At 36.9% G+C, this 21656-nt stretch overlaps 1 protein-coding gene across 16 annotated transcripts in view; it reads left to right on the top strand.

Annotated features, from left to right (window-relative positions):
- INPP4B (inositol polyphosphate-4-phosphatase type II B) overlaps positions 1-21656 on the top strand; it is a 374654-nt gene that overhangs the window by 273671 nt on the left and 79327 nt on the right. For all 16 annotated transcript variants that reach the window (XM_027652901.1, XM_027652902.1, XM_027652903.1 and 13 more), the window contains 3 exons: positions 3894-4024; positions 9913-10017; positions 15437-15545. In XM_027652901.1, the coding sequence (XP_027508702.1) occupies positions 3894-4024; positions 9913-10017; positions 15437-15545 (345 nt within the window). The remainder of the gene's footprint in view (positions 1-3893; positions 4025-9912; positions 10018-15436; positions 15546-21656) is intronic.

The raw sequence follows: 21656 nt of genomic DNA on the forward strand, positions 1-21656 counted from the left end.
GAGTAGGTAAATCAAAAGGCAGAATATTAATCTGAACCATCAGTTCTCAACCATTTTTTGGTAATGGGCTTCTTTGAACATTTCCTTGGAACAAAAAAATTGCATGTAATTGTACTTGGAGTTTAATGGCACCAGATTTTAACTGCTAATACTCTTAGAAATGTATCTGATGAGGTAGCAGGTACAGAACCTCCTAACCATCCTACACATCAGGGTTACAACATGTGCAATGGCTCTACTTGCCATCAGTCAAGGCTGGGGAAAGCTTGAGTATGCTAAAGGGCAAAGTGCCCACAGACTGTAGCTGTGCAAATCAGTAAATCATTCTCAGAAAAAAAAGTTGTTGATTTTTAAGTAGGAGCTTGGAACGAGGCTTCACAACATTCTAACTGCAGCAGGATCCTGAGGAACCTCATAATTTTTTCTTACAATTTTTTGTCTCTTTAAAATTGTTGTTGTTGTGTTAGCATCACTGACCATTAATCTTTATCCTAACAATCAGCCTTGTGTATGCAAACAGATCAGGATCCAAGGTTAAATTTTTCTGCCATAATGGCAGAAAAGGGTTTTGAAGAGAGGGTAGCAAGTAGATTTTACATTTTTGAATGGGGAACTGCTTCCAAATAGAATGAGAAGTGCTCAGTGAAAGCTGGTGTAATTAGTGTACTAAAGGGAAGATTGGGGGTGAAAAACAGACTGTACCTAAGGCAGGCTTAAAAATAAGGTAATTGGCTAATAGTTGAGGTGGAGAATGAGGAACGGGACAGACAGTTTTCATCCACATTCTGGTTAGACACAAATGGGGCAAGATTATACCAAGGCAACCAAAGAACATAGAGAACTAATCAAGGCAGGAGACAATGGAAGTTAAGATTCACTTCTGGGTGGAGTTTCCATTGTACAGTGACAGAAAATACTATCCAGGAGACAGTTTGAGGAGCTGAGCAGCAAGACAAAGACAAATAGCTGCAGACAAAGCTTGGATTTCATTCTGTAAGATGAGTTTTAGTCGATGCTGAGCACAAGATCTGTCATGGTGATGAGTGCAATTGTCTGGAAAAGACTCTGAGACAGGATTTGGAGTGGGGGAATAAGATGATAAATAGCTCTATTTTAACAACATTGAGTTTGCTCTGAGCTTACTGCTTGGTTGATTAGCTATTCAAAATTCCATGGCTACATTGGAAAGTTGAATCAGTAACCGATTTGCCTTCTTAGAACCAATATTAAAAATATTAATATCTTTTTTATAGCACAATTGTTGTTTGACACAATTACTGATTGAAATGTGTTTTTATGAAATGTGTTTTTAAAGTTATTCAATTAAATAAGTCCTGATACGAGTATCATAGTATTATTAAAACAGATTAAAAATTTCTAAGATTGTGGGTATTATTAATTTCCAAATCTGAAAAAAGTTATGATTCTTCATTCTGTTTACTTTTGAAAGAGTCCTTTCACATAATGATAATAAAGCTTGGTACTGTGTAATATTGTTAATGGAGCTTAGATATAAAAAAGATAATTCTTTTTTCAGCCATAACCCCAAATTGTATTGAGTCAACAACAGCAGTGACAAATGGTAAAAAATCACAAAATATAAAATACTATCTAAATCCTATGTCTTCTATAATTCCATTAGAAAAAAATAGAGCTATAAAGTATGCAACAAGGCTGCTCATGGTTTTGATTTTACTGTATATTTAAATGAAAATAAATTCAGAAAAGGTAGTATTTAAAGTTTCCATGCTACATATGTTCTAGATTGGTATAAAACTGCACTCTTACTTTATTTAAACATTGCAGATAAGATGTGTCTTCTTTTATGACATACTAGTAGCTAAATTTTTACTTCAGTGGTGCGTAGGTGTTTCTGAGGTGAGACAAATGCAAGCCTTGGCGGCAACGATGAGAGCAGGATTTGACATTTCTTGAAAACATGTTAAAGATAAATTGTGGGACTTGAATTTTCCCTTCCCATTGCTGTTGGTGTCAATGGAGTCAACTCACAACCAGCTGGTTAAACGAGTTTTTGGTTTTGGTTGGATATTTTAGTCTGAGATAAAAGGTTTCTACTCCTGCTGTTGTTTGAGACGAGCAGCTCCAGGTTTGGGCTTTGATAGAAAAGGGGATATAATTCTTAGGTGGAATACTGTATTCCCATATAGGAGGAGCAGTAAAGTTCTGGAGGTCAGCCAGGTCCAAACATCATTGCTAAAACGATTAAATAAGACAATGTAAATAAACAAATAAACAAAATTATATACCCTGACAAGGTATAGAAGCTTTTCTTAAGAGTAAGCCCTGAGGTTTTCATTTAATGGGCTGTCTGATGTTAAATTGCTAAAAACTTTAAGGAAAGTGCTTACTGATAAAGATGGGTTTATCCTTTTACGGCAGATGATTCTTATGCTCCAACATTGCCAGATTGTATTGATGGAGGAAAGTTGAGTTGGTTCATCTTCTCTTCTTCAGGTTGAATGAAATAGAAAAAAGTAATCATATGTCATTAGTAAACTCTCAATGAGTTCATGTATGTTTGTTTACATTTTAATACTTTCAAGGACATGTATAAACAAAATGCCTTAATTCTACTTTCAGCGTAGTCTGTTTGGTTTTGGTTGTCATGTTAACCAGGAGCAGAATTATGCCAATATATCTTATTGTAATACTGTTCACACTAAAGCAAGGCTAATAACGATGGGGAAAACACCAGTGTGTGGCTTTTCTGTTTAACAAATAATATCAAGATGTTTTGGCTAATGATCAGAACTGCTGTGGTAAGTGTAGCTCTACATTTCCTGTGCTGAAGGCTCAGTGGTCCTTCCCTCCTCTTACTGCCCTCTCTCCCCCGTTTTTCCCTTTTTCTTCAGTAATTTTTCTGTATGCAAGAGCAGCTCCCTGGAAGCCTTTTTGGAGACTTCCAAGAATTGCAGTGAAAGAGTTTTCTTGATACTTTGAGGAAAATGAGGAAAACTGGTTGTGCTGCAAAAATTTTCTACTGAACAATTCGAAATGTTTTAAGACTTGAGATGTTTAATTTTCGGTTTCCTTAAAAGCTAGTCCTCCAAAGTGGCTCTGGGATAGGTATAGGATAAACTTACTTTGCGAGTGGGAAAACCAAAGAGAAATCCCAGCATACTGTAGCTGTGTTTGTTTGTGCAGGAAATTAACATGATCTCTATTTCACTCAGGTCAGCTCTCAAGAGTGTACAGGAAATCTGATAATTTACTAAAGGATTTCCTTTTCGATTTCCAGTGACATGTTTGGTTACCATAGCCCTGCTGTTTTGACCTGATGAACACAGCTGCAGGGCTGGAAATTAAGTTTTAGGGGACTGGTTGTGGTTTGGTTTTTTGCTTTGTGTGTTTTGTTTTGCATGCTAAAGAACTGTGGTGAGGGCTGGTGGGTTGGTTAAACTGACTTATGTAGAAATACTGCTAGAAATGTGTTTGTGATGTTAAGGAAAGTATCCAAAGAGTAGTGTATCAAAACAATTGTGCTGCAAGTGTTGGAAAGGAAGAAAGCTTCACAGCCTTTACAATGGTGTTTAGTACTTCTTCACAAAAAGTTAGTTACTGTGAACACAGCTCTCTGGAATCTGGAAGCCTTCTTACCTCCAGGAAAGGAATAGTATTTCAGTTTGTAGGCTATTACATTTATAACAAATGAGTTTTGAGCACAAATTACTGCATTATTCACTGAGATTCTTTATTGTGTAGCTGCGAAACAGCTGAGAAGCAGATCTTACAAGCAGCATGAAAATACATTTTATTTCAATTAGGAAGTCCTTTTCATGTTTTGTAACTAACTTGCTTTGGATCTATTTGGATGAATGTTAACGGATTAATGAGTTAATATTAGTGCCTTCTCTTTTTACCTTTTGGTACAGGAATCAGGAACTTAAAGACCTGGGAGAACTTGCTCCTCACTGGGACAACATGCGCAAAAGTGTAATTGCTCACTGTGATCAGATGTTGAGCATGTACCAGGATACTCTTGCGGAGCTTGGGAAGCACACAGGTAGGAATCAGTGATTTTTTGAAAATAGCCTACTGGAATTATTTACTGAATCACACTGGATTTTGAGCAAACAAAGTTTTCTGTCTGTTTACAGTGTGGCCTTTCTGCCTCTTCCTGCTGGTGTGCCCTCCCCCTGCCCAGTTTATGAGATGTTCTCTAAGGAAATGCGCATATTTGTTGTGACTAACTAAAAAGGCTTTGTTGCTGTTGCTGTTCTCTTGATGGTGTCAGATTTCTAACACCAGTCTTCACACTCACCATCTCAAATACATGTTTTTGATGACCATTCTGCCATAATTGGTTGTTTATTCTATACTTTACTCTCAGCATTAGATGTTTCCACTGTGGCCTTGCTCCCCCAATTTTGTGTGTGTAGAGATATGATATGCATAGATGTCAGAGATAAACACTGTGCAGCCTAGAATATTTCTGAGAAAGAGATACATTACAGTTCTGAATATTGCTAAAAATAGAGGTTGAAATGATGATAGCATCTTGTGAAATATCTAGGATATGTTTATGAAGGGTTTGCAGTATTTCCTTCATTACTTCCAGCTTTTCACATAGTTCAAACAAAATTGCTTTGTGTGTGTACTGAGAAATGGAGCAATCAGGTTTTGGTTCATTATACATCTAAAATACATAGAATAATTTCTTCATAGAGATAATTGGGTGTATTTGCTTTTATTATAATGAATCTGTTGCATTTAGTTGGTGAGACACAAATCTTTCTCTTTTGAAACAGGCATTAAAACTGTGCTTTTGTCCTTTAGCCATCATCTTTTAATGCAGGACTGAGCATGGTATTTCTCATTGCAGATTGCTCTGGGATAGTGTTCCTGGTCACAGGAAAAGAGAAACCTTTTTTTAGTGTACGAAAAAATCCAGTCTCTAACAGAAATTAAGCATTTTGGAAGCAGTTGATCACCTGCTTAAATGTTTGTGGAGGAAAGAAGCTCATTTGTAGCACTAAATAATGTATAATACTTTGCATTTTTTTTTGCAAATGTTTAATTTCTTATGTTTATGATTGTTTACCATTATCAGAATATTCCAATTCTGATTTTGGCAGACTACTGTCTGATCCAGTATGGCACTTCCTATGTTTGTTTTAACTAATATATATGTATGTGTTTTCAACGGTTTGCTAATTACATTTTGAAAGCACTCCATAAAGTATCAAAAGCAAGCCAATAAATATGTATTATGAAGGAATCAATGTGATAATTATAACTTGTGGGAAAATACTGAAAGGACCTTCTGAGATTAAAAAAAATAAACAATGTCATCTATTAAACAGAAATCCTGCAAGACCTGCGTTGTACCAAGTGACTTTATAAAGTGTTGGTAATGTTAAATGATCTCTCTTAACTGGGTCTTGAGAGAACTGCAGTGGACCTGGAAACCTGAGATTATTGAGGAGGACAGGACTAGAACATGTAAAACGATAAATCAAAACAACCTAATAATTTGTCCTAGTTAGAACAGCTGGGACCAGTTCGTTACTGAATGGGTGTAACCCAAAACTGTGTATTCTATAGCCTTCCATGCCATTTCCCAGAAACTGGTATCAATAGACTATTTACACCTTCTGCCCAGAGCAGCCTGACTCCTCAGGCTCTAAACTAGCTGTTAAGAGGCTGCGAGAAGTACTGAGCATTCCTGTCTGAATTGGAGAATATATAATCTTGGAGTCTTGGAATTTTTTTAACCACTCATGGGATCCAGAGGAAGACTGCAGACCACCACTCTCAACCAGACTGCAGACCACCACTCTCAACCAGACTGCAACCACCACTCTCAACCAGACTGCAACCACCACTCTCAACCAGACTGCAACCACCACTCTCGACTGGGCTGCAACCACCACTTTTCAACCAGACTGCAACCACCCCCCTTGACCAGACTGCAGCAGCACTCTCACCAACAGGTTTTCCCCTCTCCTTTTTCTTTGGACTCAGGGGGCCCAAACAACACCACTCTGTTCATGCCCCAGGGTGCTGGGTTATACATTTGGGTTTTGTGGGTTAAAGCCAATTGTTTGTCTGTATAATTGTACTTATTGTATTATTTTACTGAATTGTTATTCTGATTTATAATCTCTCTTTTGGGTTGAGTTCATTTCCCCTGCTGGTTTACCTTTAAACCAGCACATAATTGTAGTGAAAATGAGAAATAATCAGAAGGTGTTATTTTGGGGACCAACACTAAATCTCATTTCTTTGACAACTCTTTTTCTCCCTCTTATTAATAATTAATAATGTGTAAAATACCTGTTTGTATTTGGAAGCCCCCGATTTTGCATCTTGTGTGAAAAGTCACCTGAACATTTCAGAACTTAATTTACTGTAATCAGTGGGACATGAACACATTCTAAATCCAAATAATAGCCCAGTTCTCCTAGTGAAAACAATATTTACTTTTAACCCTGAACTATGGTGTGCTTATTCTTATCAAATCACATTTAAATTAAATGATAAATCCTCTGGGTAGTGATTGTTTTTTTAAAATTGTTCTGTAGAGGTTAATTATAAAGTGGGAGGGGGAGTAGAATTTATTCTGAATACTTATGGAGAACTAGGCTGAAGCCTCAAATCTACATTTTGGTCCTGTAGGCAATGTAGCATTTGGCTGCCCAAAAGTAAAACAAAATCTAAAACAGGTTTTTTCATGTATTTCTGCTGTCCATTATTTGACTTTAACCAGATTTTTTTTTTCTGCCTAGATCCTTCGCAACGAGTAATTGCAATTCTCTGTGTAACAAAGATTAATTTTCCTACATAAAGTTTTAAGAATTGTGTCCCTACTGCCTTTTTTTTTTTTTTCAAAGGAACAGGGTGGATGTGGATAAAATTCACTGCTGTTCCAAGATGACTTCGTTTCTCTTCCACTCCCATTCGTGACAGTTCTTCTCTATAAAGAGTACACATTATAACTTTAAAAAACAAGGTTATAGTCTTTGATAAGAAAAACAAGCCAGACATATACTTGACTTAATACTGTAGTTAAACAAATAGTTATGTTGAGAGAACATAGTAGAGACTGGAAATTGAAGTACTCAAAAAGTAGAAATTGCGAAGATTAGGGATGTGAGCACAACTTTATTTTAGACTTTTCAGGTCACATACTTCAACACATGCCAGAAAAGATTTTGCTTTTCAGTTCAACCTGTGCAGGCATCTTACTTTGTCTTAGGCAGGAATGTGATACGTTATTGAAGTCCATTTCACAGTTCCTCTTCAGGTGGACGTCAGATGAAGCTTGTACCTGTATTCTGATATTTCCTAGCTTTGAAGAGTTTAATCTTGCAGCAATAATGACAAGAATTGTTTTAATAGAGGGAATGTAGTTATTTTAGTACTTAAATACAACTTTTTTTAGTACTTAAATGCAATTTACCAAGTTACTTAAAAACAGACAAATTATACTGAAAGTTAGTGTGATGATGTAAAGGTAAACTGGCAAGGGAAATGAAACCAACTCAAAAGAGATTATGAATCAGTATAACAATTTAATAAAAATAATACAATAAATACAATTACACAGACAAACAAGTGGTTTTAACCCACAAAACCCATACGTATAACCTGGCACCCTGGGGCATGAACAGAGTGGTATTCATTGGGCCCCCCCTCCCAATGATGAGCCCCACGTGGTCCCTCTGAGTCCAAAAGTAAAAGGAGGGGGAAAACCTGTTGGTGAGAGTGCTGGTTGCAGTCTGGTCGAGGGTGTTGATCAAAGTCCAGTTGGGAGTGCTGTTGCAGTCTGGTCGGGGGTGGTGATTGCAGTCTGGTTGAGAGTGGTGGTCTCAGTCTGGTTGAGAGTGGTGGTTGCAGTCCTGTCAAGAGTGTTGGTCTCAGTTTGGTTTAGAGTGGCGGTCGCAGTCCAGTCCAAGTTCCAATCCTTCTCTGGATCCCATGACTGATGTAGAAGTCCCAAGACACCAAGATTATATATCCTCAGGTTCAGGCAGTAATGCCCAGTACCTCTCTCAGGGCAGGGGATTCCACAATGGGTGTGAGGACAGGAGCATCCTCCTATCTTGCAGCCTCTTAACACCCAGTTTATAGCCTGAGGGGTCAGGTGTGCTCTGGGCAGCTGCTGTAAATGGTCTGTTGTTAACAGTTTCTGGGAAATGGCGTGGAAGGCTATAGAATAATTTTGGATTACACCCACACAGTGTTGAACTGGTCCCAGCTGTTCTAACTAGGACAGTTAGTTTTATGGTATGGATGCTATTGGCAAATTCATGGATCTCATACCTGAACAAATTTAAGAATTGATAGCAGGTGAGTGGTTCTTATACCATAGGTTTCTGACACTGGACAGAAAGGATTCCTTGCTTCGCAGGTCTTCCCTGAAAAGAGGAGTAACAAGACTCAGCAATGCTGCATGTGTTCTGCTCCTGCTCAGCACAGAAGTGTACTCCTGAGAGCAGGCTCTCCTGTTCTCCCTCCTACTCTTCTTTTACCTGTCCATTAAATCTGCTGTCATTATATTCTCCTCTTAGTCAGCCAGTGTTTCCTTGTCTCAGGTCTCAGTTATCATTCCTTAAGCTTTGATCTTGGTCTCAGCTGAATTCTCACAAATAATCTGCACCCTTTCTGTTTTCTAATTACTTACAGTCTCCTTGCCTGCACTACTCTCATTTCTTTCCTGATAGTTTCAGCTCCCTTCCCTACCCTCCTAATTGTCTTTCTGTACTTTCCAGTTGAAGGTTTCCACTGCATCATCAACAGCTCCTGGTTTCACTCTGCATCCCCAGGTTTCCTGTCTAATCTGAAGCTTTGACTCCTGTCAATGGCTTTTCTTCCTACCTTTGCTCTTCATCTGTGTTAAATTATTAATTTAAGTTACTAAGGTTAGGGAACAGCCTAAGCATGCTTGATTGGTCTGGAGCATCATTGGTGCTCTCTGGCAGTGTGATTTGCGTGAGGGGCTCAGTGCTTAGTCCTTTTGGAATCTATGGCAGTTTCAACAGATAAACCCTAGCAAGTCTTGATTGAGCAAGTCCAAAAGAAGAATTTCAAATATTTCTTTTACCTTTTTGTTTGTTTCTGTCTTTCAAGAAACAGTTGAACCTTGAGAAAAATTATTTAAAAATTCTGTCTGCATCAGAGGAATTTTAACTCTAATGATTAATAGTTGACAAAATGATAGGATGCTGAAAAATGGTCTAAGTAAATGTTGTGCTGCCTGAGTGAGAAGACAAGACCACCTCTCTTTCTTAATCTACACTCTTTTATTTTATATATATTCTGTATCAAATATCTCCAAGCTAATTTTATTTTCATACTGTCAGACTTTTAATTATATTCCTTTATACCACTATAGAGTTACTCATAGTCTCATACTTTTGAAATATGCAGCCAGATTTTTTTTTTCTTATGATTCTGGCTTTTTAGAAAGAAAACTAATTTACAGCTTTCCTTAAGATAATTCGTGTTTCTTTATTTGAGCTTTCTAGGAAGAGTGCATAGCCTAGTCAATATAATACTTCTGTTTGAAGAAAAAAAATGTTACTTGGCAAAGATGTGATGCCATTATAGCTCAGCACCCTTGTGTTTTCAGCACAGAATAAACATAATGCACGTTAACTGCGACATTGTTCCAGCAGACTGCAGACTGATTTCAGACAGCAGGAAAAAATATCTGTCACCTAGAATAAAAAATTAGATTGTTCTGTGAATTAAAAGCTGGTTTGCTGCTTCCAGTATGGATACATGCTGAGACTCAGTTAGTGAACCATTCATCTCCTGATATACAATTACACATTAAAAGGAAATTAAAGAAGACTCTTCACATACAAGTATTGTCCTCGCATTAAAAAGAAGACGAAACATCTGTGTGCTTAAGATAATGATTCTTTAAACTTTTGTTTTTTTCAGGTTCTTCCTTCAAATCAAGCTGTAGCAAAGGAGAAAAAACACTAGAATTCATCCCAATAAATCTTCATCTGCAAAGAATGCATGTGCATAGTCCTCGATTGAAAGGTAAAGTATATTCTGCAGAGAAATTCTCCAAGTATGACAAAGTGTGCTTTGAAATACAGTTAAATTTGCAACTGAAAGGTGTGGCTTCCATTTTAGCCCTTTTCAGGATGTAAATATCTTTATATATCCAGTTTCAATGGTGAGCATTAGATGGACATGCTTTCAGATGAAACTTAAAACCACAGCAGAACTGAAAGGTGTGCTGTCTAGAGAGTTGAATCTCAGCCATTTTGAATTTTTCCCTTAATGGTAGAATACTGACAACAGTCTTGTTAAACTCTGTGAGTGGGACGTAAAGATGCTATAGATAAAAGCTGTGGAAAGTAATAGTATTAAATTAATTTTTTTGAGATAAATTTGTGTGCAATTTGGACTTACATAGATTTGGAAGAATGCTGAGGAGAAAAGAAGATCACAAGAAATACAGTGACTTTTAAAGAAAATTCTGAGATTCATTTCATGTTGCATGCATTTTACCAGTCAGTGAAGATTGGTACAGTATTAGCTTGTTTGTAAGATTCTTGGAGTATGGCTTGATACAGAAGTTTTCTTGTATAACTAGATTGTTGCTTGTGTTTTGTGTTTGTTTGTTTGGTGGCTGTTTGTTTTTTAAATAAAATCAAAATCAAACTTCCAAATTCATTATTTAAAAGTCTCCACTGCTGTACAGTTTTTCCACTTTGTCTAATGGGCTCTATAAAGTTTCTGTGTGATTATTTCCTGCTGGGTTTTGGGGTTTTTTTTGTTTGGTGTTTTTTTTTTTTTTTGGTTTAGTTGTTTTGGTTTGGGATTTTTTTTTTGTGTATGTGCATCTATGTGGAACCTGCTGTGCATCTGCTTCTAAAACCAAAGCTTTCAGTTTTGACTGCTGTTTGCAAAATTTCTGGAGTAACTGAGTATGTACTCAGTTGAGTTCCACAACTGAGGACCACAATAGGTAAATCATAAAGTAGGTAGGTAAATCATAAGGTCAAGGAAGTGACCAGCTTGCCCATCCTCCCCATTCCGCTGCAAATTCTGAAACCTGCACCAAGCCATACTGCTGCTGAGATTGACCAGAAACCTTGAGACTGAGCTGAAATTTAGGAATCAGATCTGAAGTTAAAGCTGTGCAAGGAATTTCTCTGCCTCATCTTCTGAAGCCACAAGTTTTGGATACTGACTGCAGATCTTGCAAAACTAAGGAGTGGTTAACTAAATTCCTTTTAAGTTCTTTTCTAAAAATAAATTCTGGGGATGTTGTGCTCATTTTGTTCCTGTGACACTTCAAGGAAATAAGTAAATTCAGAATGTATGTTCACTGAAATGTATTGGTAACCTATGCATGGTTAAAAATATTCTGTTGTAGCAGTGCAGAACTAATACTGTCATGATTCATCCTGACACACTGCACAATGTTCAGTAAGATTCACATCCTACTCGGGCATCAGCTTAATTTTTCATTGTGATCCATAATGTCAGTGTGATGTAAAAGCCAGTCTTAACTCTCTTGTTTTAAGATGGCTTTTTTTCCCCCTCTCTCCAGTTTACCACCAGAGACAGTGATAGAGGACAGTACAACACTTTTCCTTCTAGACATTTCTGGGATGTACTCACCAGCCTAGGTGATATGAGTTGCATTAAGGACAGTGTTACTTCTAAACTTAATATATCCTATTTCTTATACAGTGCTACCTTGTGCCACAAAAGCATTTGCTCAGTGTTAAATGAAAACATCCCTACTGATGTTGTTGACAATACTGCAAAGTATTGTCCTGGAAAGGGGAATAATTTTCTGTAATGTTGTCTGTGATTCTTTTTAATAGAAAATTTCATTGCTGCTGCTTGCATATAATTTTCAGCAGCATCCTTTACAGATAAAAGATTATACTGATACATACATGTGGCCAAATCATAGAACAGTGAATAATTTGTTGATAAATTGAGATCTGTTAAATTTGCTGTCACTGTACAAACACAGAAATTACACTCTGTAAGGTTTTTGCCTTATTAATACACTCTGCATCTAAGCAGATTGTAAAATAGCAGGTACAAACAGTGATTATAGGAGTATTACACTGTGAGAGACTGGTGTTCATCCACTTCCAAGTTGGAACATAAGGACTTCCAATTATCTGTTAGATACTGTATTGGTTCAGTATTTTGTTATTTATTTTACTAAACAGCAGTGCCTCCAAACATTTTAACAAGATGGGCATTTTTAGTGACATAATGTGACAGCACAGATTTTAATTTAATTTAATGTTCTGAAGTTAATTAGTTAACTCAAAAGCCTTTTTATGTTTGTAATGGTATATCTTTAATAGTATGTCTTTTCAAGAAAACCTCTATGGGAACAGGACACTGTATGGTTATTTGCTAAATAAAAAAATGTGGAAAGAAATATGACACTGAATCACCCATAACTTTTACAGTACTTGAGTTTTGTTTTTTATGAATTTTCTCCTTTCTCCTCCAAAACCACTTTGCTTGGGGCACATGGTTAATCAATGACCTAAAAGGGTACAGAAAGAGATAAGTTAGAATTGTCTTCTAAATTTGGAACTTTGTTTAAATTATGAAACTCTCCCTTTGTTATTTAACTAATGCTCACTGTGTCTTGTGTTAGATATGTACAGTTTGAACAGTTCTTAGCAATTGCCCATCAGTCTGGAGTAGGCAGCACTTTGACATCAAGTTGGTCTTTCTCATCTCATGCTTTGCTTGACATATATCAAATGTTACCTGGAATATAACCGGAAGACTGATAGGGGAAGGGGGAGAGTAAAAAAAGAAGGCATGTAAATATTCACAGAGGTGGCCATTCTATGAGCTGATGAGCCATAAAGCTCTCATTAACTCTTACACTGTCAGATGTCTTAATTTTGGCAATGCAAGATAGGTTTTAATCCCATCTATCATGTGTATATACATTGATACATGATATTTTTTTGTTTGACATGTTTAATAACAGGTTGACTTTTAATGAACTTTGATTTGGGTTGTTATTGGGTACTGACATGGAATAGAAAGTACCTGTCTGTTTAAACTTCCAGTAGGAACAACTTTAAGAAAAATACTATTTCCTTATGGGATAACTGCATCCCTATCCATTTGATAAACACCACATTTTGCACTGTCCATCATACTGCAGGTGTTAAATTTATACATCGGCATAGCTCTGCTTTTGTCCCTGTTTATACATTGTGTGCTTGATCCAAATAAATTTGGTGAAGTGAAATGATTTTTATTTTGCATCTTGCCGGTGTGAGACACTGACTGCCTCCTGTGAAGGCAAGTAGGTTTGCTTCAAATTCAAAGATTGGGCTGTTCTTGACAATATGATACCACTCATGATGGCTCTCTGCTGTGTTTTAAGCTCTGTCTTCAGTGCAGAGACGTGTCAACAGTGGTTGCTCTTGCAGTGGGTGATGGCTCTGAGTTACTGGAGCACTTCTGTGGCAGTGCACTGATGCTGACACTGCATGTCCTTCAGAAGGAGCTCCACTGATGTAAGTGGAGCACATCACAAGGCATTTCTCCCAAGCCTTGCAGCACTCTCCAGTGTACTGTGCTCTTGAAAGTGGCAGAGAGATTGCCCTGTGCCCATCACCAGAGCTGTAGATGTTTTCTCCTCCTTTGCCATCCTCACTCTCCTGTGTTCACTTACATGAGGTGGGTGCTCAGCTGTGCTGGGTGTGTTTGTGTCTCAAACAGCTGCTCTTTGACCATGCTGAGAAGTGGCCACAGGATGAATGAAAGGGGGGTAAATCCCCCCTCCAATGTAATTGTCAACAGGGTCACTGTTTATTTTTAAAACAGAGCCAGAACCAGGCTTTAGTCTTTTAAATGTTTTCCTGTAATTTCATCAGTTGCTTGTAAACATATTCAGAACCCATTATTCAGTTAACCTGATGAGTTCATCTCTTATTTTGGTTTCTAGCAACTATTGTTTTAAGCAAGAGAACACTTACTGTCAAGTACTGATGGAGCTCTAATAGCCCAAGATTATGTATTATGGATAAATCTCTATTAAGACCTGAAAGAATGGGCTATTTAAGAATCTTGAAGCTCACCTTAGGCTAATGAAATTATGTCACTTCTCCTTTTAAGTGGAAATTGAAGAGTTACCAATTCATTAGAGTTCAAATCAATTTGAGCAAATATCTTCTGAGAGTCAGCTCTGGAAGTAAAGCATAGTTCATTAACTGAATCATTTGTACAGTGTTCTTGCTTCTAGGGATATTTATCATCAGAATGCAAGAAAAGTTCTATTTTAGGAGAGGACTAGATTTTAATTTACATGGCAAACTTCCTTGATGAATAAAGCAGTTCATAAAAAACATCCTTTAATAGTTCCCTTAGAAATACATTTTAAGAATGAGGCATTCCAAACTGTATTTTTATAACTGCAGTAAGCTTGGGTACAAAACAGGTACTGCTTAGTACCTGTAAATTTAAACTTTGAAGAAATAATTACTGTGGCTTGGGATGTAATTAAATATTCATCTCTGCACTGACAGTTGGTCACAGGCTCCTTTTAAAAAGATGTTTCATCTCTAGTTCTGTAAGCATATATCCACACAAAAAGTTTATCCTGTATGTCATAAGACATCAGGTATATACAGAGAGCAGCAACACTTTGTTGTCTCAGCAAGAATTTCAGTAGTATGGTTTTATTTCCTATTCTAGTAGCTTTTCAGCTGAAAACAACTGACTTTGGGTTCATAAATACTTATAAAAAGCAAGTTTTTGTCATAAAGCAGGGCTTTTCAATTTAGCATTAAACGACATTATATCTGGAAGTCCATTAGCATTAAATCCAAACAAATCCAAACTATAAAAGAAGTAGAGATTTTTAACAGTCTGATTGACTTCTCTGGGAATGCAGTGAATTCATTGTCACTTGAAGTCTTTAAATCAAGATTAGATGCCTTAAAAAAGAGATGCCTTCACTCAATCATGAGACATAAGCTTGATGCATAAGCTTGATGCAGGAATCATTAGCTGTAAATCTGTAGTTTCTATTATTCAGAGAGTCAGACTGTTCCCTTTTAATGGTCTCTTTTGATTCTAAAATGCTTGAATCTGTGCATCTCAACATGAGTACAAGTTAAATAATGAAAGGGGTAATAAAGTGAAATACACAAAGGACCAATTTACTTGGCAGCTTTGTAAACTGCAGAGCTAGAATATTGTTCTACACTGCAGCATATAATTTAGGTGTAGTCATAAATCAGGTGAACTTTCTAGGGTGTGCAGGTGGCTATGTGGAAAGACTGATTAGCTCTTGGGCCTCCTTGAGACATGGATTATCAATTATTCCTTGGAAATAACGTAGACTTGCTGTCCTTGTGTATTGTAGAGTAGATGTCATAGTGTTGTCATGCCTTGGGGACAGGCACGTTCAAATCTCTGTGTTTGTCTGCTCCCATTCCAGATGCTTTGTATGATGTCATCACCGTGGGAGCCCCAGCAGCACATTTCCAAGGATTTAAGAATGGTGGTCTCCGGAAGCTGCTGAGTAAATTTGAGGCAGAAAGGAGAAAGTAAGTGTTCTTTCAAGTAGCTAGGAAAATATCATTAAAGTTGCATTAAAATGTTATGAGCTCACTGAATAACAAAACAATTTACCCTTCTGAATGCATGGAAGCTTAAAATCTAGTAGGATTGGACATTGCATTCATCCAACATTTCCTTTATCTTTCCTGCTTTGTTAGACTACAAAATTGAAGCACAGCCTACTTTTAGAGTTAAGACTTTTTTTGAATAAAGGAAATTACCTCAAGCTGCATCACGGGAGGTTCAGGTTGGACATCAGGAAGAATTTCCTTATGGAAAGGGTTATCATGCATTGGAATGGGTTTCCAAGGGAAGTGGTGGAGTCAACATCCCTATTGTTTACCCTGTTGTTTACGAAACAACAGCAGTTGGTGATGTGATGGTGTTCAGTCAAAGGTTGGACTCGATGAACTTGGAGGTCTTTTCCAGTCTTAATGATTCTATGATTCAAAATTTTGAATCTTTTTTTCACGTATTTCAGAAAGCTTGAGGTATATCAGTGCTTGAAAACACACTGTTCAAAATGAGGTATGTCTTTGGCAATTCTTGTGCTAAGAGGAACATAGCTATAGACAATTTTTCAATACAGAAACAGTAGCTTGAAGTAGTATCTTTAATTCTGAGAACCCTGGGCGTATGTTAAGAAAAAATATTTTTAGTGCAACTGTGAAATAAGTAACAAACTCTTCTTATTCTTCAGAAAGCCAAAATAAGACTAAACAAAAATAAAGTTTTCATTTCATTGCTGTACTCAAATGCTTTGTTAACTGCTGAACATGTACAAAAGTGTTAGTTGCATATTTTGCTAACTAAGAATTGGATGTGTTTGTGTTTGTTGCTATGGCTGTTAAGATTTTCAAGCAGACACAGCTGTCACTGGCAGCACCCATAGTTGTGACTGCTCAGTTCTTCAGCTAACAGTGCCAACCCCATGTGATCACTGTCACAGCATTTGAAAGAGAATGCGGGAAGGACTCTGATTTAAATCATCATGGTGCTCCATAGAAGATGAGTTCTATTGTATTCAATGCTCAAAAAGTTTCATAGGTACAATATCATAAAGAATTAAAAGGGAAATTATAAAAATCTAATGTTGACTTCTAGGTTGAATAGCAGTTGGCAACAATACTAAACCCAAACAAAACCAGCAGATATATTTGCTTTAAAGCTGTACTATTGAGTTGTTTGGGGGAGTTTTCCACTACATAACATAAAACTCCTGTTAAATCTTCTAAAGTCTTTCATTTCTCTGACCACCTCTGATGTCAAACCTTGCCAATGAAACATGAATATCATTGATTACATAAGACACTTCAGTGAACATTGTATTAATACTCTGCTATCAGCAGATTGGTATAGGCAGCCTTATCCCCATCACAGGGAAACCTATGAAGTACGTGTTTTCTAATGAAGAAAATATCTAAAATAATTTCTTAAAGTGTCTCCTTCTTTACTATCTTATTAATGTAGTTACAATGATGTTTAGTGAGGTTTTATTATATTAATTAAGAAGAAATTGGAGTCATAAGTGATATAAAGAACTTTACAGTTCTAGTCCTCACAGTGTTCAGCTTGTAGAAAACGGACTGTTTCTCACTTGCTCAGTTCTGCAGCATATCCATCTTGGCAGATATCCTCCCAAAAATGCTCTTCATTGGAGAAAAAAGGGAAAATACCATATAGGGAAGAGAACTAGTCTTTCTTGAGTTCCTCCTGGGAGAACATATATTGCAGTATCTCATAGGATTGACTAGACAGTGCCCTTGTTTCTTAGTTGCCTATAACAGGGGAGAGGAGATGATGGGTGAGACTCCTTTCTTCAGCTCCTGTGCAAGGATGGCAAAGGATACTTGGTGCAGCACAGCCTCTTCTCATTTTCATTCACTGTTATTTCACTGAGTCAACCATGTAGACATCTAAGTTGATAAAGGATTGTGTTTGGGAGCACTGGGTAAAGTTTTGTGTACATTTTATCAAGGCATTTCATACCTATTTCAAGTGCTTACACATCACCTTGCATTTGCCATGCTGCTTAGATTTTTCTGCATCCATCAGAAACACCTGTATTTTGGTGATTTTCAAGGACAAGATACCAGGCCTTCTCTCTGGTAGTTCTTTGCATTTCTGTGTTACCCTGGAAGAGCAGAAATCCGTCTTCAGGATGTTATAATTAGGATAACTATGTTACTATCCTGTCAGACTCTTCCTTAAAAAAAAAAAAAAACCTGAGTCAGTCTAACAAACTTAAGTTTGAGCACTGAAAATGCACTGAAAAAGGACTACAACTTTCAGCTAATCACTTACCAGACCTGAGGAACTGGTCACTTAGCATATGAATTCCCACAAAATAGAAAGGAGGAAGACTCCAAAATTCATCTTTCCTACTACCTTTGAGGACAGCTCAAAGAAAACTCTACAGGTTTGGTTTCTTCCCCTCAACTAGAACCTGTTTTGAGTTGAAAAACAGGAGCAAGCAAGCTCTCAATGCGATCTCACTTATTTGAATATTCAGGAGTGGGTCTACATTAAATAAATACATAAAAGTACCATTCTCATTCTTACCACAGAGAAATTTCTTTCACTGTGGCAACAACAACGTTATTTTGCATGTACCTTTTTGTTTAGCTGCATGAGAATGCTTTGGGGACACACAGCATTTCCAGGGGCAGCTTTTGCAATTTAAACTTTTTGGTTTACAACTTGTGCAACTTTTCTGAAGATTTCATTGAAGGAAGATGTGACACCTTGAAATATCAGTCAGAATATAGAATGACCAGAAAAAAAATGCAGATTCAACAGCCATTTCCTCTAGGCTAAGTGACCTGAAAACCTAGAGGAAGATGTGGGAAGAGATAAGTTCTCAAGCTGATCCCGGTGCCTTTCAAGACATGACAAAATACCTTGATGTCTTTGACCTTTAGTCTGGTTATTAGGGCAGTTTATTGAAATATTCAACAGTGTCAGCATATCACAGAATACTCCTTGCTCAAACCTAGACTTGTGGAATTACAGACAAGAGGAACTGTTATCTGGTAGCATTTGCAATTGCTGAATCAAAACAAGACTGAGACATGTTTTATAAAAGTTTATCAAACAGAATAATGTGGAAAATGTGCATCTGAAGGTAGTTCTGGCATGTTTTCTATTATGCAGAATACACATTTTTGTGCAGAGAGGAAGGCATTGTATAAGAACATCTGTAAAAAAGGCTATATTTTTGCAACTCTTCACTCACTTGTTACCATCAAGCAGGTCATATTAAAAGAAAAAAAAGGAAGGCAGATTTCTAAAAATATGACCTGAAAGAAGAGCAAGAAAAGCTTTTCTTCCAGGTGAAAAATAGAATACTCTATGGTATGTGATCTGAAACCCTTTCCATTGCTTTATAACCCATTCACATACTGGTTTTTATCTGTAAAAAAGATACAGATAAAAGGCTCTTCCTCTAGAAACATCGGTCATGTCTGTAAGGCATGACTAGTATGTCTGTCCCTTTAGTAGCCAGTAGTGAACCTCATAAGACCAGTAAGAACAACTGATGCTTTTTAAAAATTTTGTTAAATATGATAGCACTTCAGATAATTAAAATGTGATGATTAAGGTATGGCAAATCATTGCAGAATATTAATTACATGTTTAGGATATACGTTTATTTACAGCCTTTTTCTTTGTGCTGTATTGGATTGTTCTTTTTATTTTTTCCTTCGCTATTTCTGGCTGAAAGAGAAAGTCAGTCAGTTGTTCAGATGCAGTCTTTCTTTTGGCCTGCTAGTAAAGATTATTTCTCCTTCCAGCAAATGGAAGAGCTCATCTTCTCATCAGTCTAGATGGCACAGCAAATTATTATTTTTAGAGCTCAGTTGTGCAGGAGCATTTAAGGCAGACATTCTGTAAGTTATACCCATGTAATGCCTCACTGCTTGAAGCGTTCAAAAATCACTTTCAAAATACACAAAGGGCTTTTTTTCTTATTTAAAATCTAATTCAACCATCTTTCTTTTAATCAAAACACATAGACTTATGATTGCAAATTTTTTAATGCTCCAGTTCTAACCATCAAGAAAAACAGAAGTGTCCCATAAGCTGTATTAGGTGCTGTGATTCACTGTGGTTTTATACGTAATTTCTAGCAAGCTGTTTGAAAGTTATCCTGTTTTAAATTAGCACAAGCTTAGAAGTGGAAAAGTACTGTTGATTTTTTTTAACGCTATAATAATTTAATTTGGTTTTGAACTGTCTAAAAGCATCCTTACTGTTTGATAAGGCCTAGAATGTTGGTCAAGATATAAGGTGTGCTCCTTCACTAACATACCTGTTACCAGAGATTTTATTAATGCTGCAGTCTCCTGGGTTCCTATTACCCAAATTTTATAACCTTCAACCCATTTCCATTCTCTGAAGTAGTATTGTTTCACAGAAAATCCCAGAATGTTGCAAAAATAATGATCTATGTTTGAACTAATTGTTTTAATCTCTACTGTCAGAGGAAAACCAAAAAGTGTGTAGCAGTTTTCACAGAGATGTTATCCTTTGCACACTTTCTCACACACATGTATACCTCTAGAAATGGCAAAGACAGATTAGACTTCATGGAGATGAACACTTTTTCACTGACCATAAAATCAGTGTATTAAGGTTGTGTGAAAGTTTAGATGAGAAACTGCTGAAGTTTGTACTATTCATTGAGATATAAAATTCTCATCACAGTATTTTCCAGTTGCTGGACACTCTGGACAGAATTGCCTGAAGCATTTCCTTAAGAGGGCATAAAAGACAGGAGACTGGGGCTGTAAAAAAAAGGGAATGACTTGTGTCAGCTCTTCCTGCCAAGGCTAGGATCGCAAGTTTTGGAGAACAAGAAACTTCCATCTATGTGGACTCCAGTAGGGGTAGGAGGAGACTGGAATCCATGTCTTGGTTATTTTTTTCTTATAATCTCTCTTCAGTAGGCTACCAGGAGACGGCTCCACTGAAAGGCACCATTTAACTTCAGGCTTGTGGTGGGGCATGGTAACTTCTTTCCTTCTGATAAGAACCATGCTCACTTACCCAGAAAAAGATTCTCCCCTACATTAAAGGCTGCCTGCACCTTTCTGCCAATGTAAAGATACTCTAAAATTAATTTGAAGATCTGTGGAAGGCTTTCCCTAGGCGTTCAGCCTTTCTGGAGTGAGTCTTCCTAGGAAGATTCAGTGTGAGATTCACCTATGCTGCTGTGGCACCTGTCCTGCTTAGATCTCTCAAGGACCAGAGGCAATCTTGACCTTTTTTTTCACTGAAACTCATGTCCCATTACCAGCTGAAGGCATTGATATAGAGTTACTCCACGGATCAGTTAGGAATGAAGAGGACATAGAAGAACAGCAGGAAAAGGTCTATGTGTCCAGCTTTAGCCATTGCCTTGAGATAAGGATTCCTAGAGATTTGAACATCATAGGCAGAACAAATAATATGATTTCATTTTCCTCAGTATTCAAAATTAGAATTTTCAAGTTTGAAAGGGAATCTTAAAGAAATTAAAAAAAAAATTTAATTTAAACTACTGGTTTCTCTAGGCCTCTTTTCACAACCTCAATGCTGATCATGTGGTTCAGTTTTATTTACTGAGACAGTGAATCGTTCAGAGTTTTTTTATGTAGCAATTTATTTTTGATCATAACTTCCCAGTTTAGATAGAATACATGTGTTGCATAAATAAACCATTGAATTGGTATCTTCAGTAATGTATATAAACTCAAAGTTATCTGGGATTAGAGGTACTTGCTGTCTATGTTTTAACTGTATTCTTGATGTGAATGTCTGGGGTTTTGACTGTGAAAAATGCGAGGTCAGATGTTCATTGTTGAAAGATTTTAACCCAGTCCCAGATGGTGGCAATTTAACTCAGTCACACAAATTACACCATTACCAGCAGGAGTGGAGTAACTCCGAGTGTCATTAAAAATTAGACATTTAGCATATTGCAATATTTATTCTCAGGCAAAAACTTTTTAAATCTAGGATTAAAATTGCAGATGTAGCCAATGTAATAGTTATTCAAATTACATGACAGTGCCCTTAAAGAAATTTTAAAACTGAAATGGCAGTGATGTGTTCAT

Source organism: Corapipo altera, unplaced genomic scaffold (assembly GCF_003945725.1).
Source record: "Corapipo altera isolate COAL_440 unplaced genomic scaffold, ASM394572v1 69, whole genome shotgun sequence".
NCBI classification, from domain to species: Eukaryota; Metazoa; Chordata; class Aves; order Passeriformes; family Pipridae; genus Corapipo; species Corapipo altera.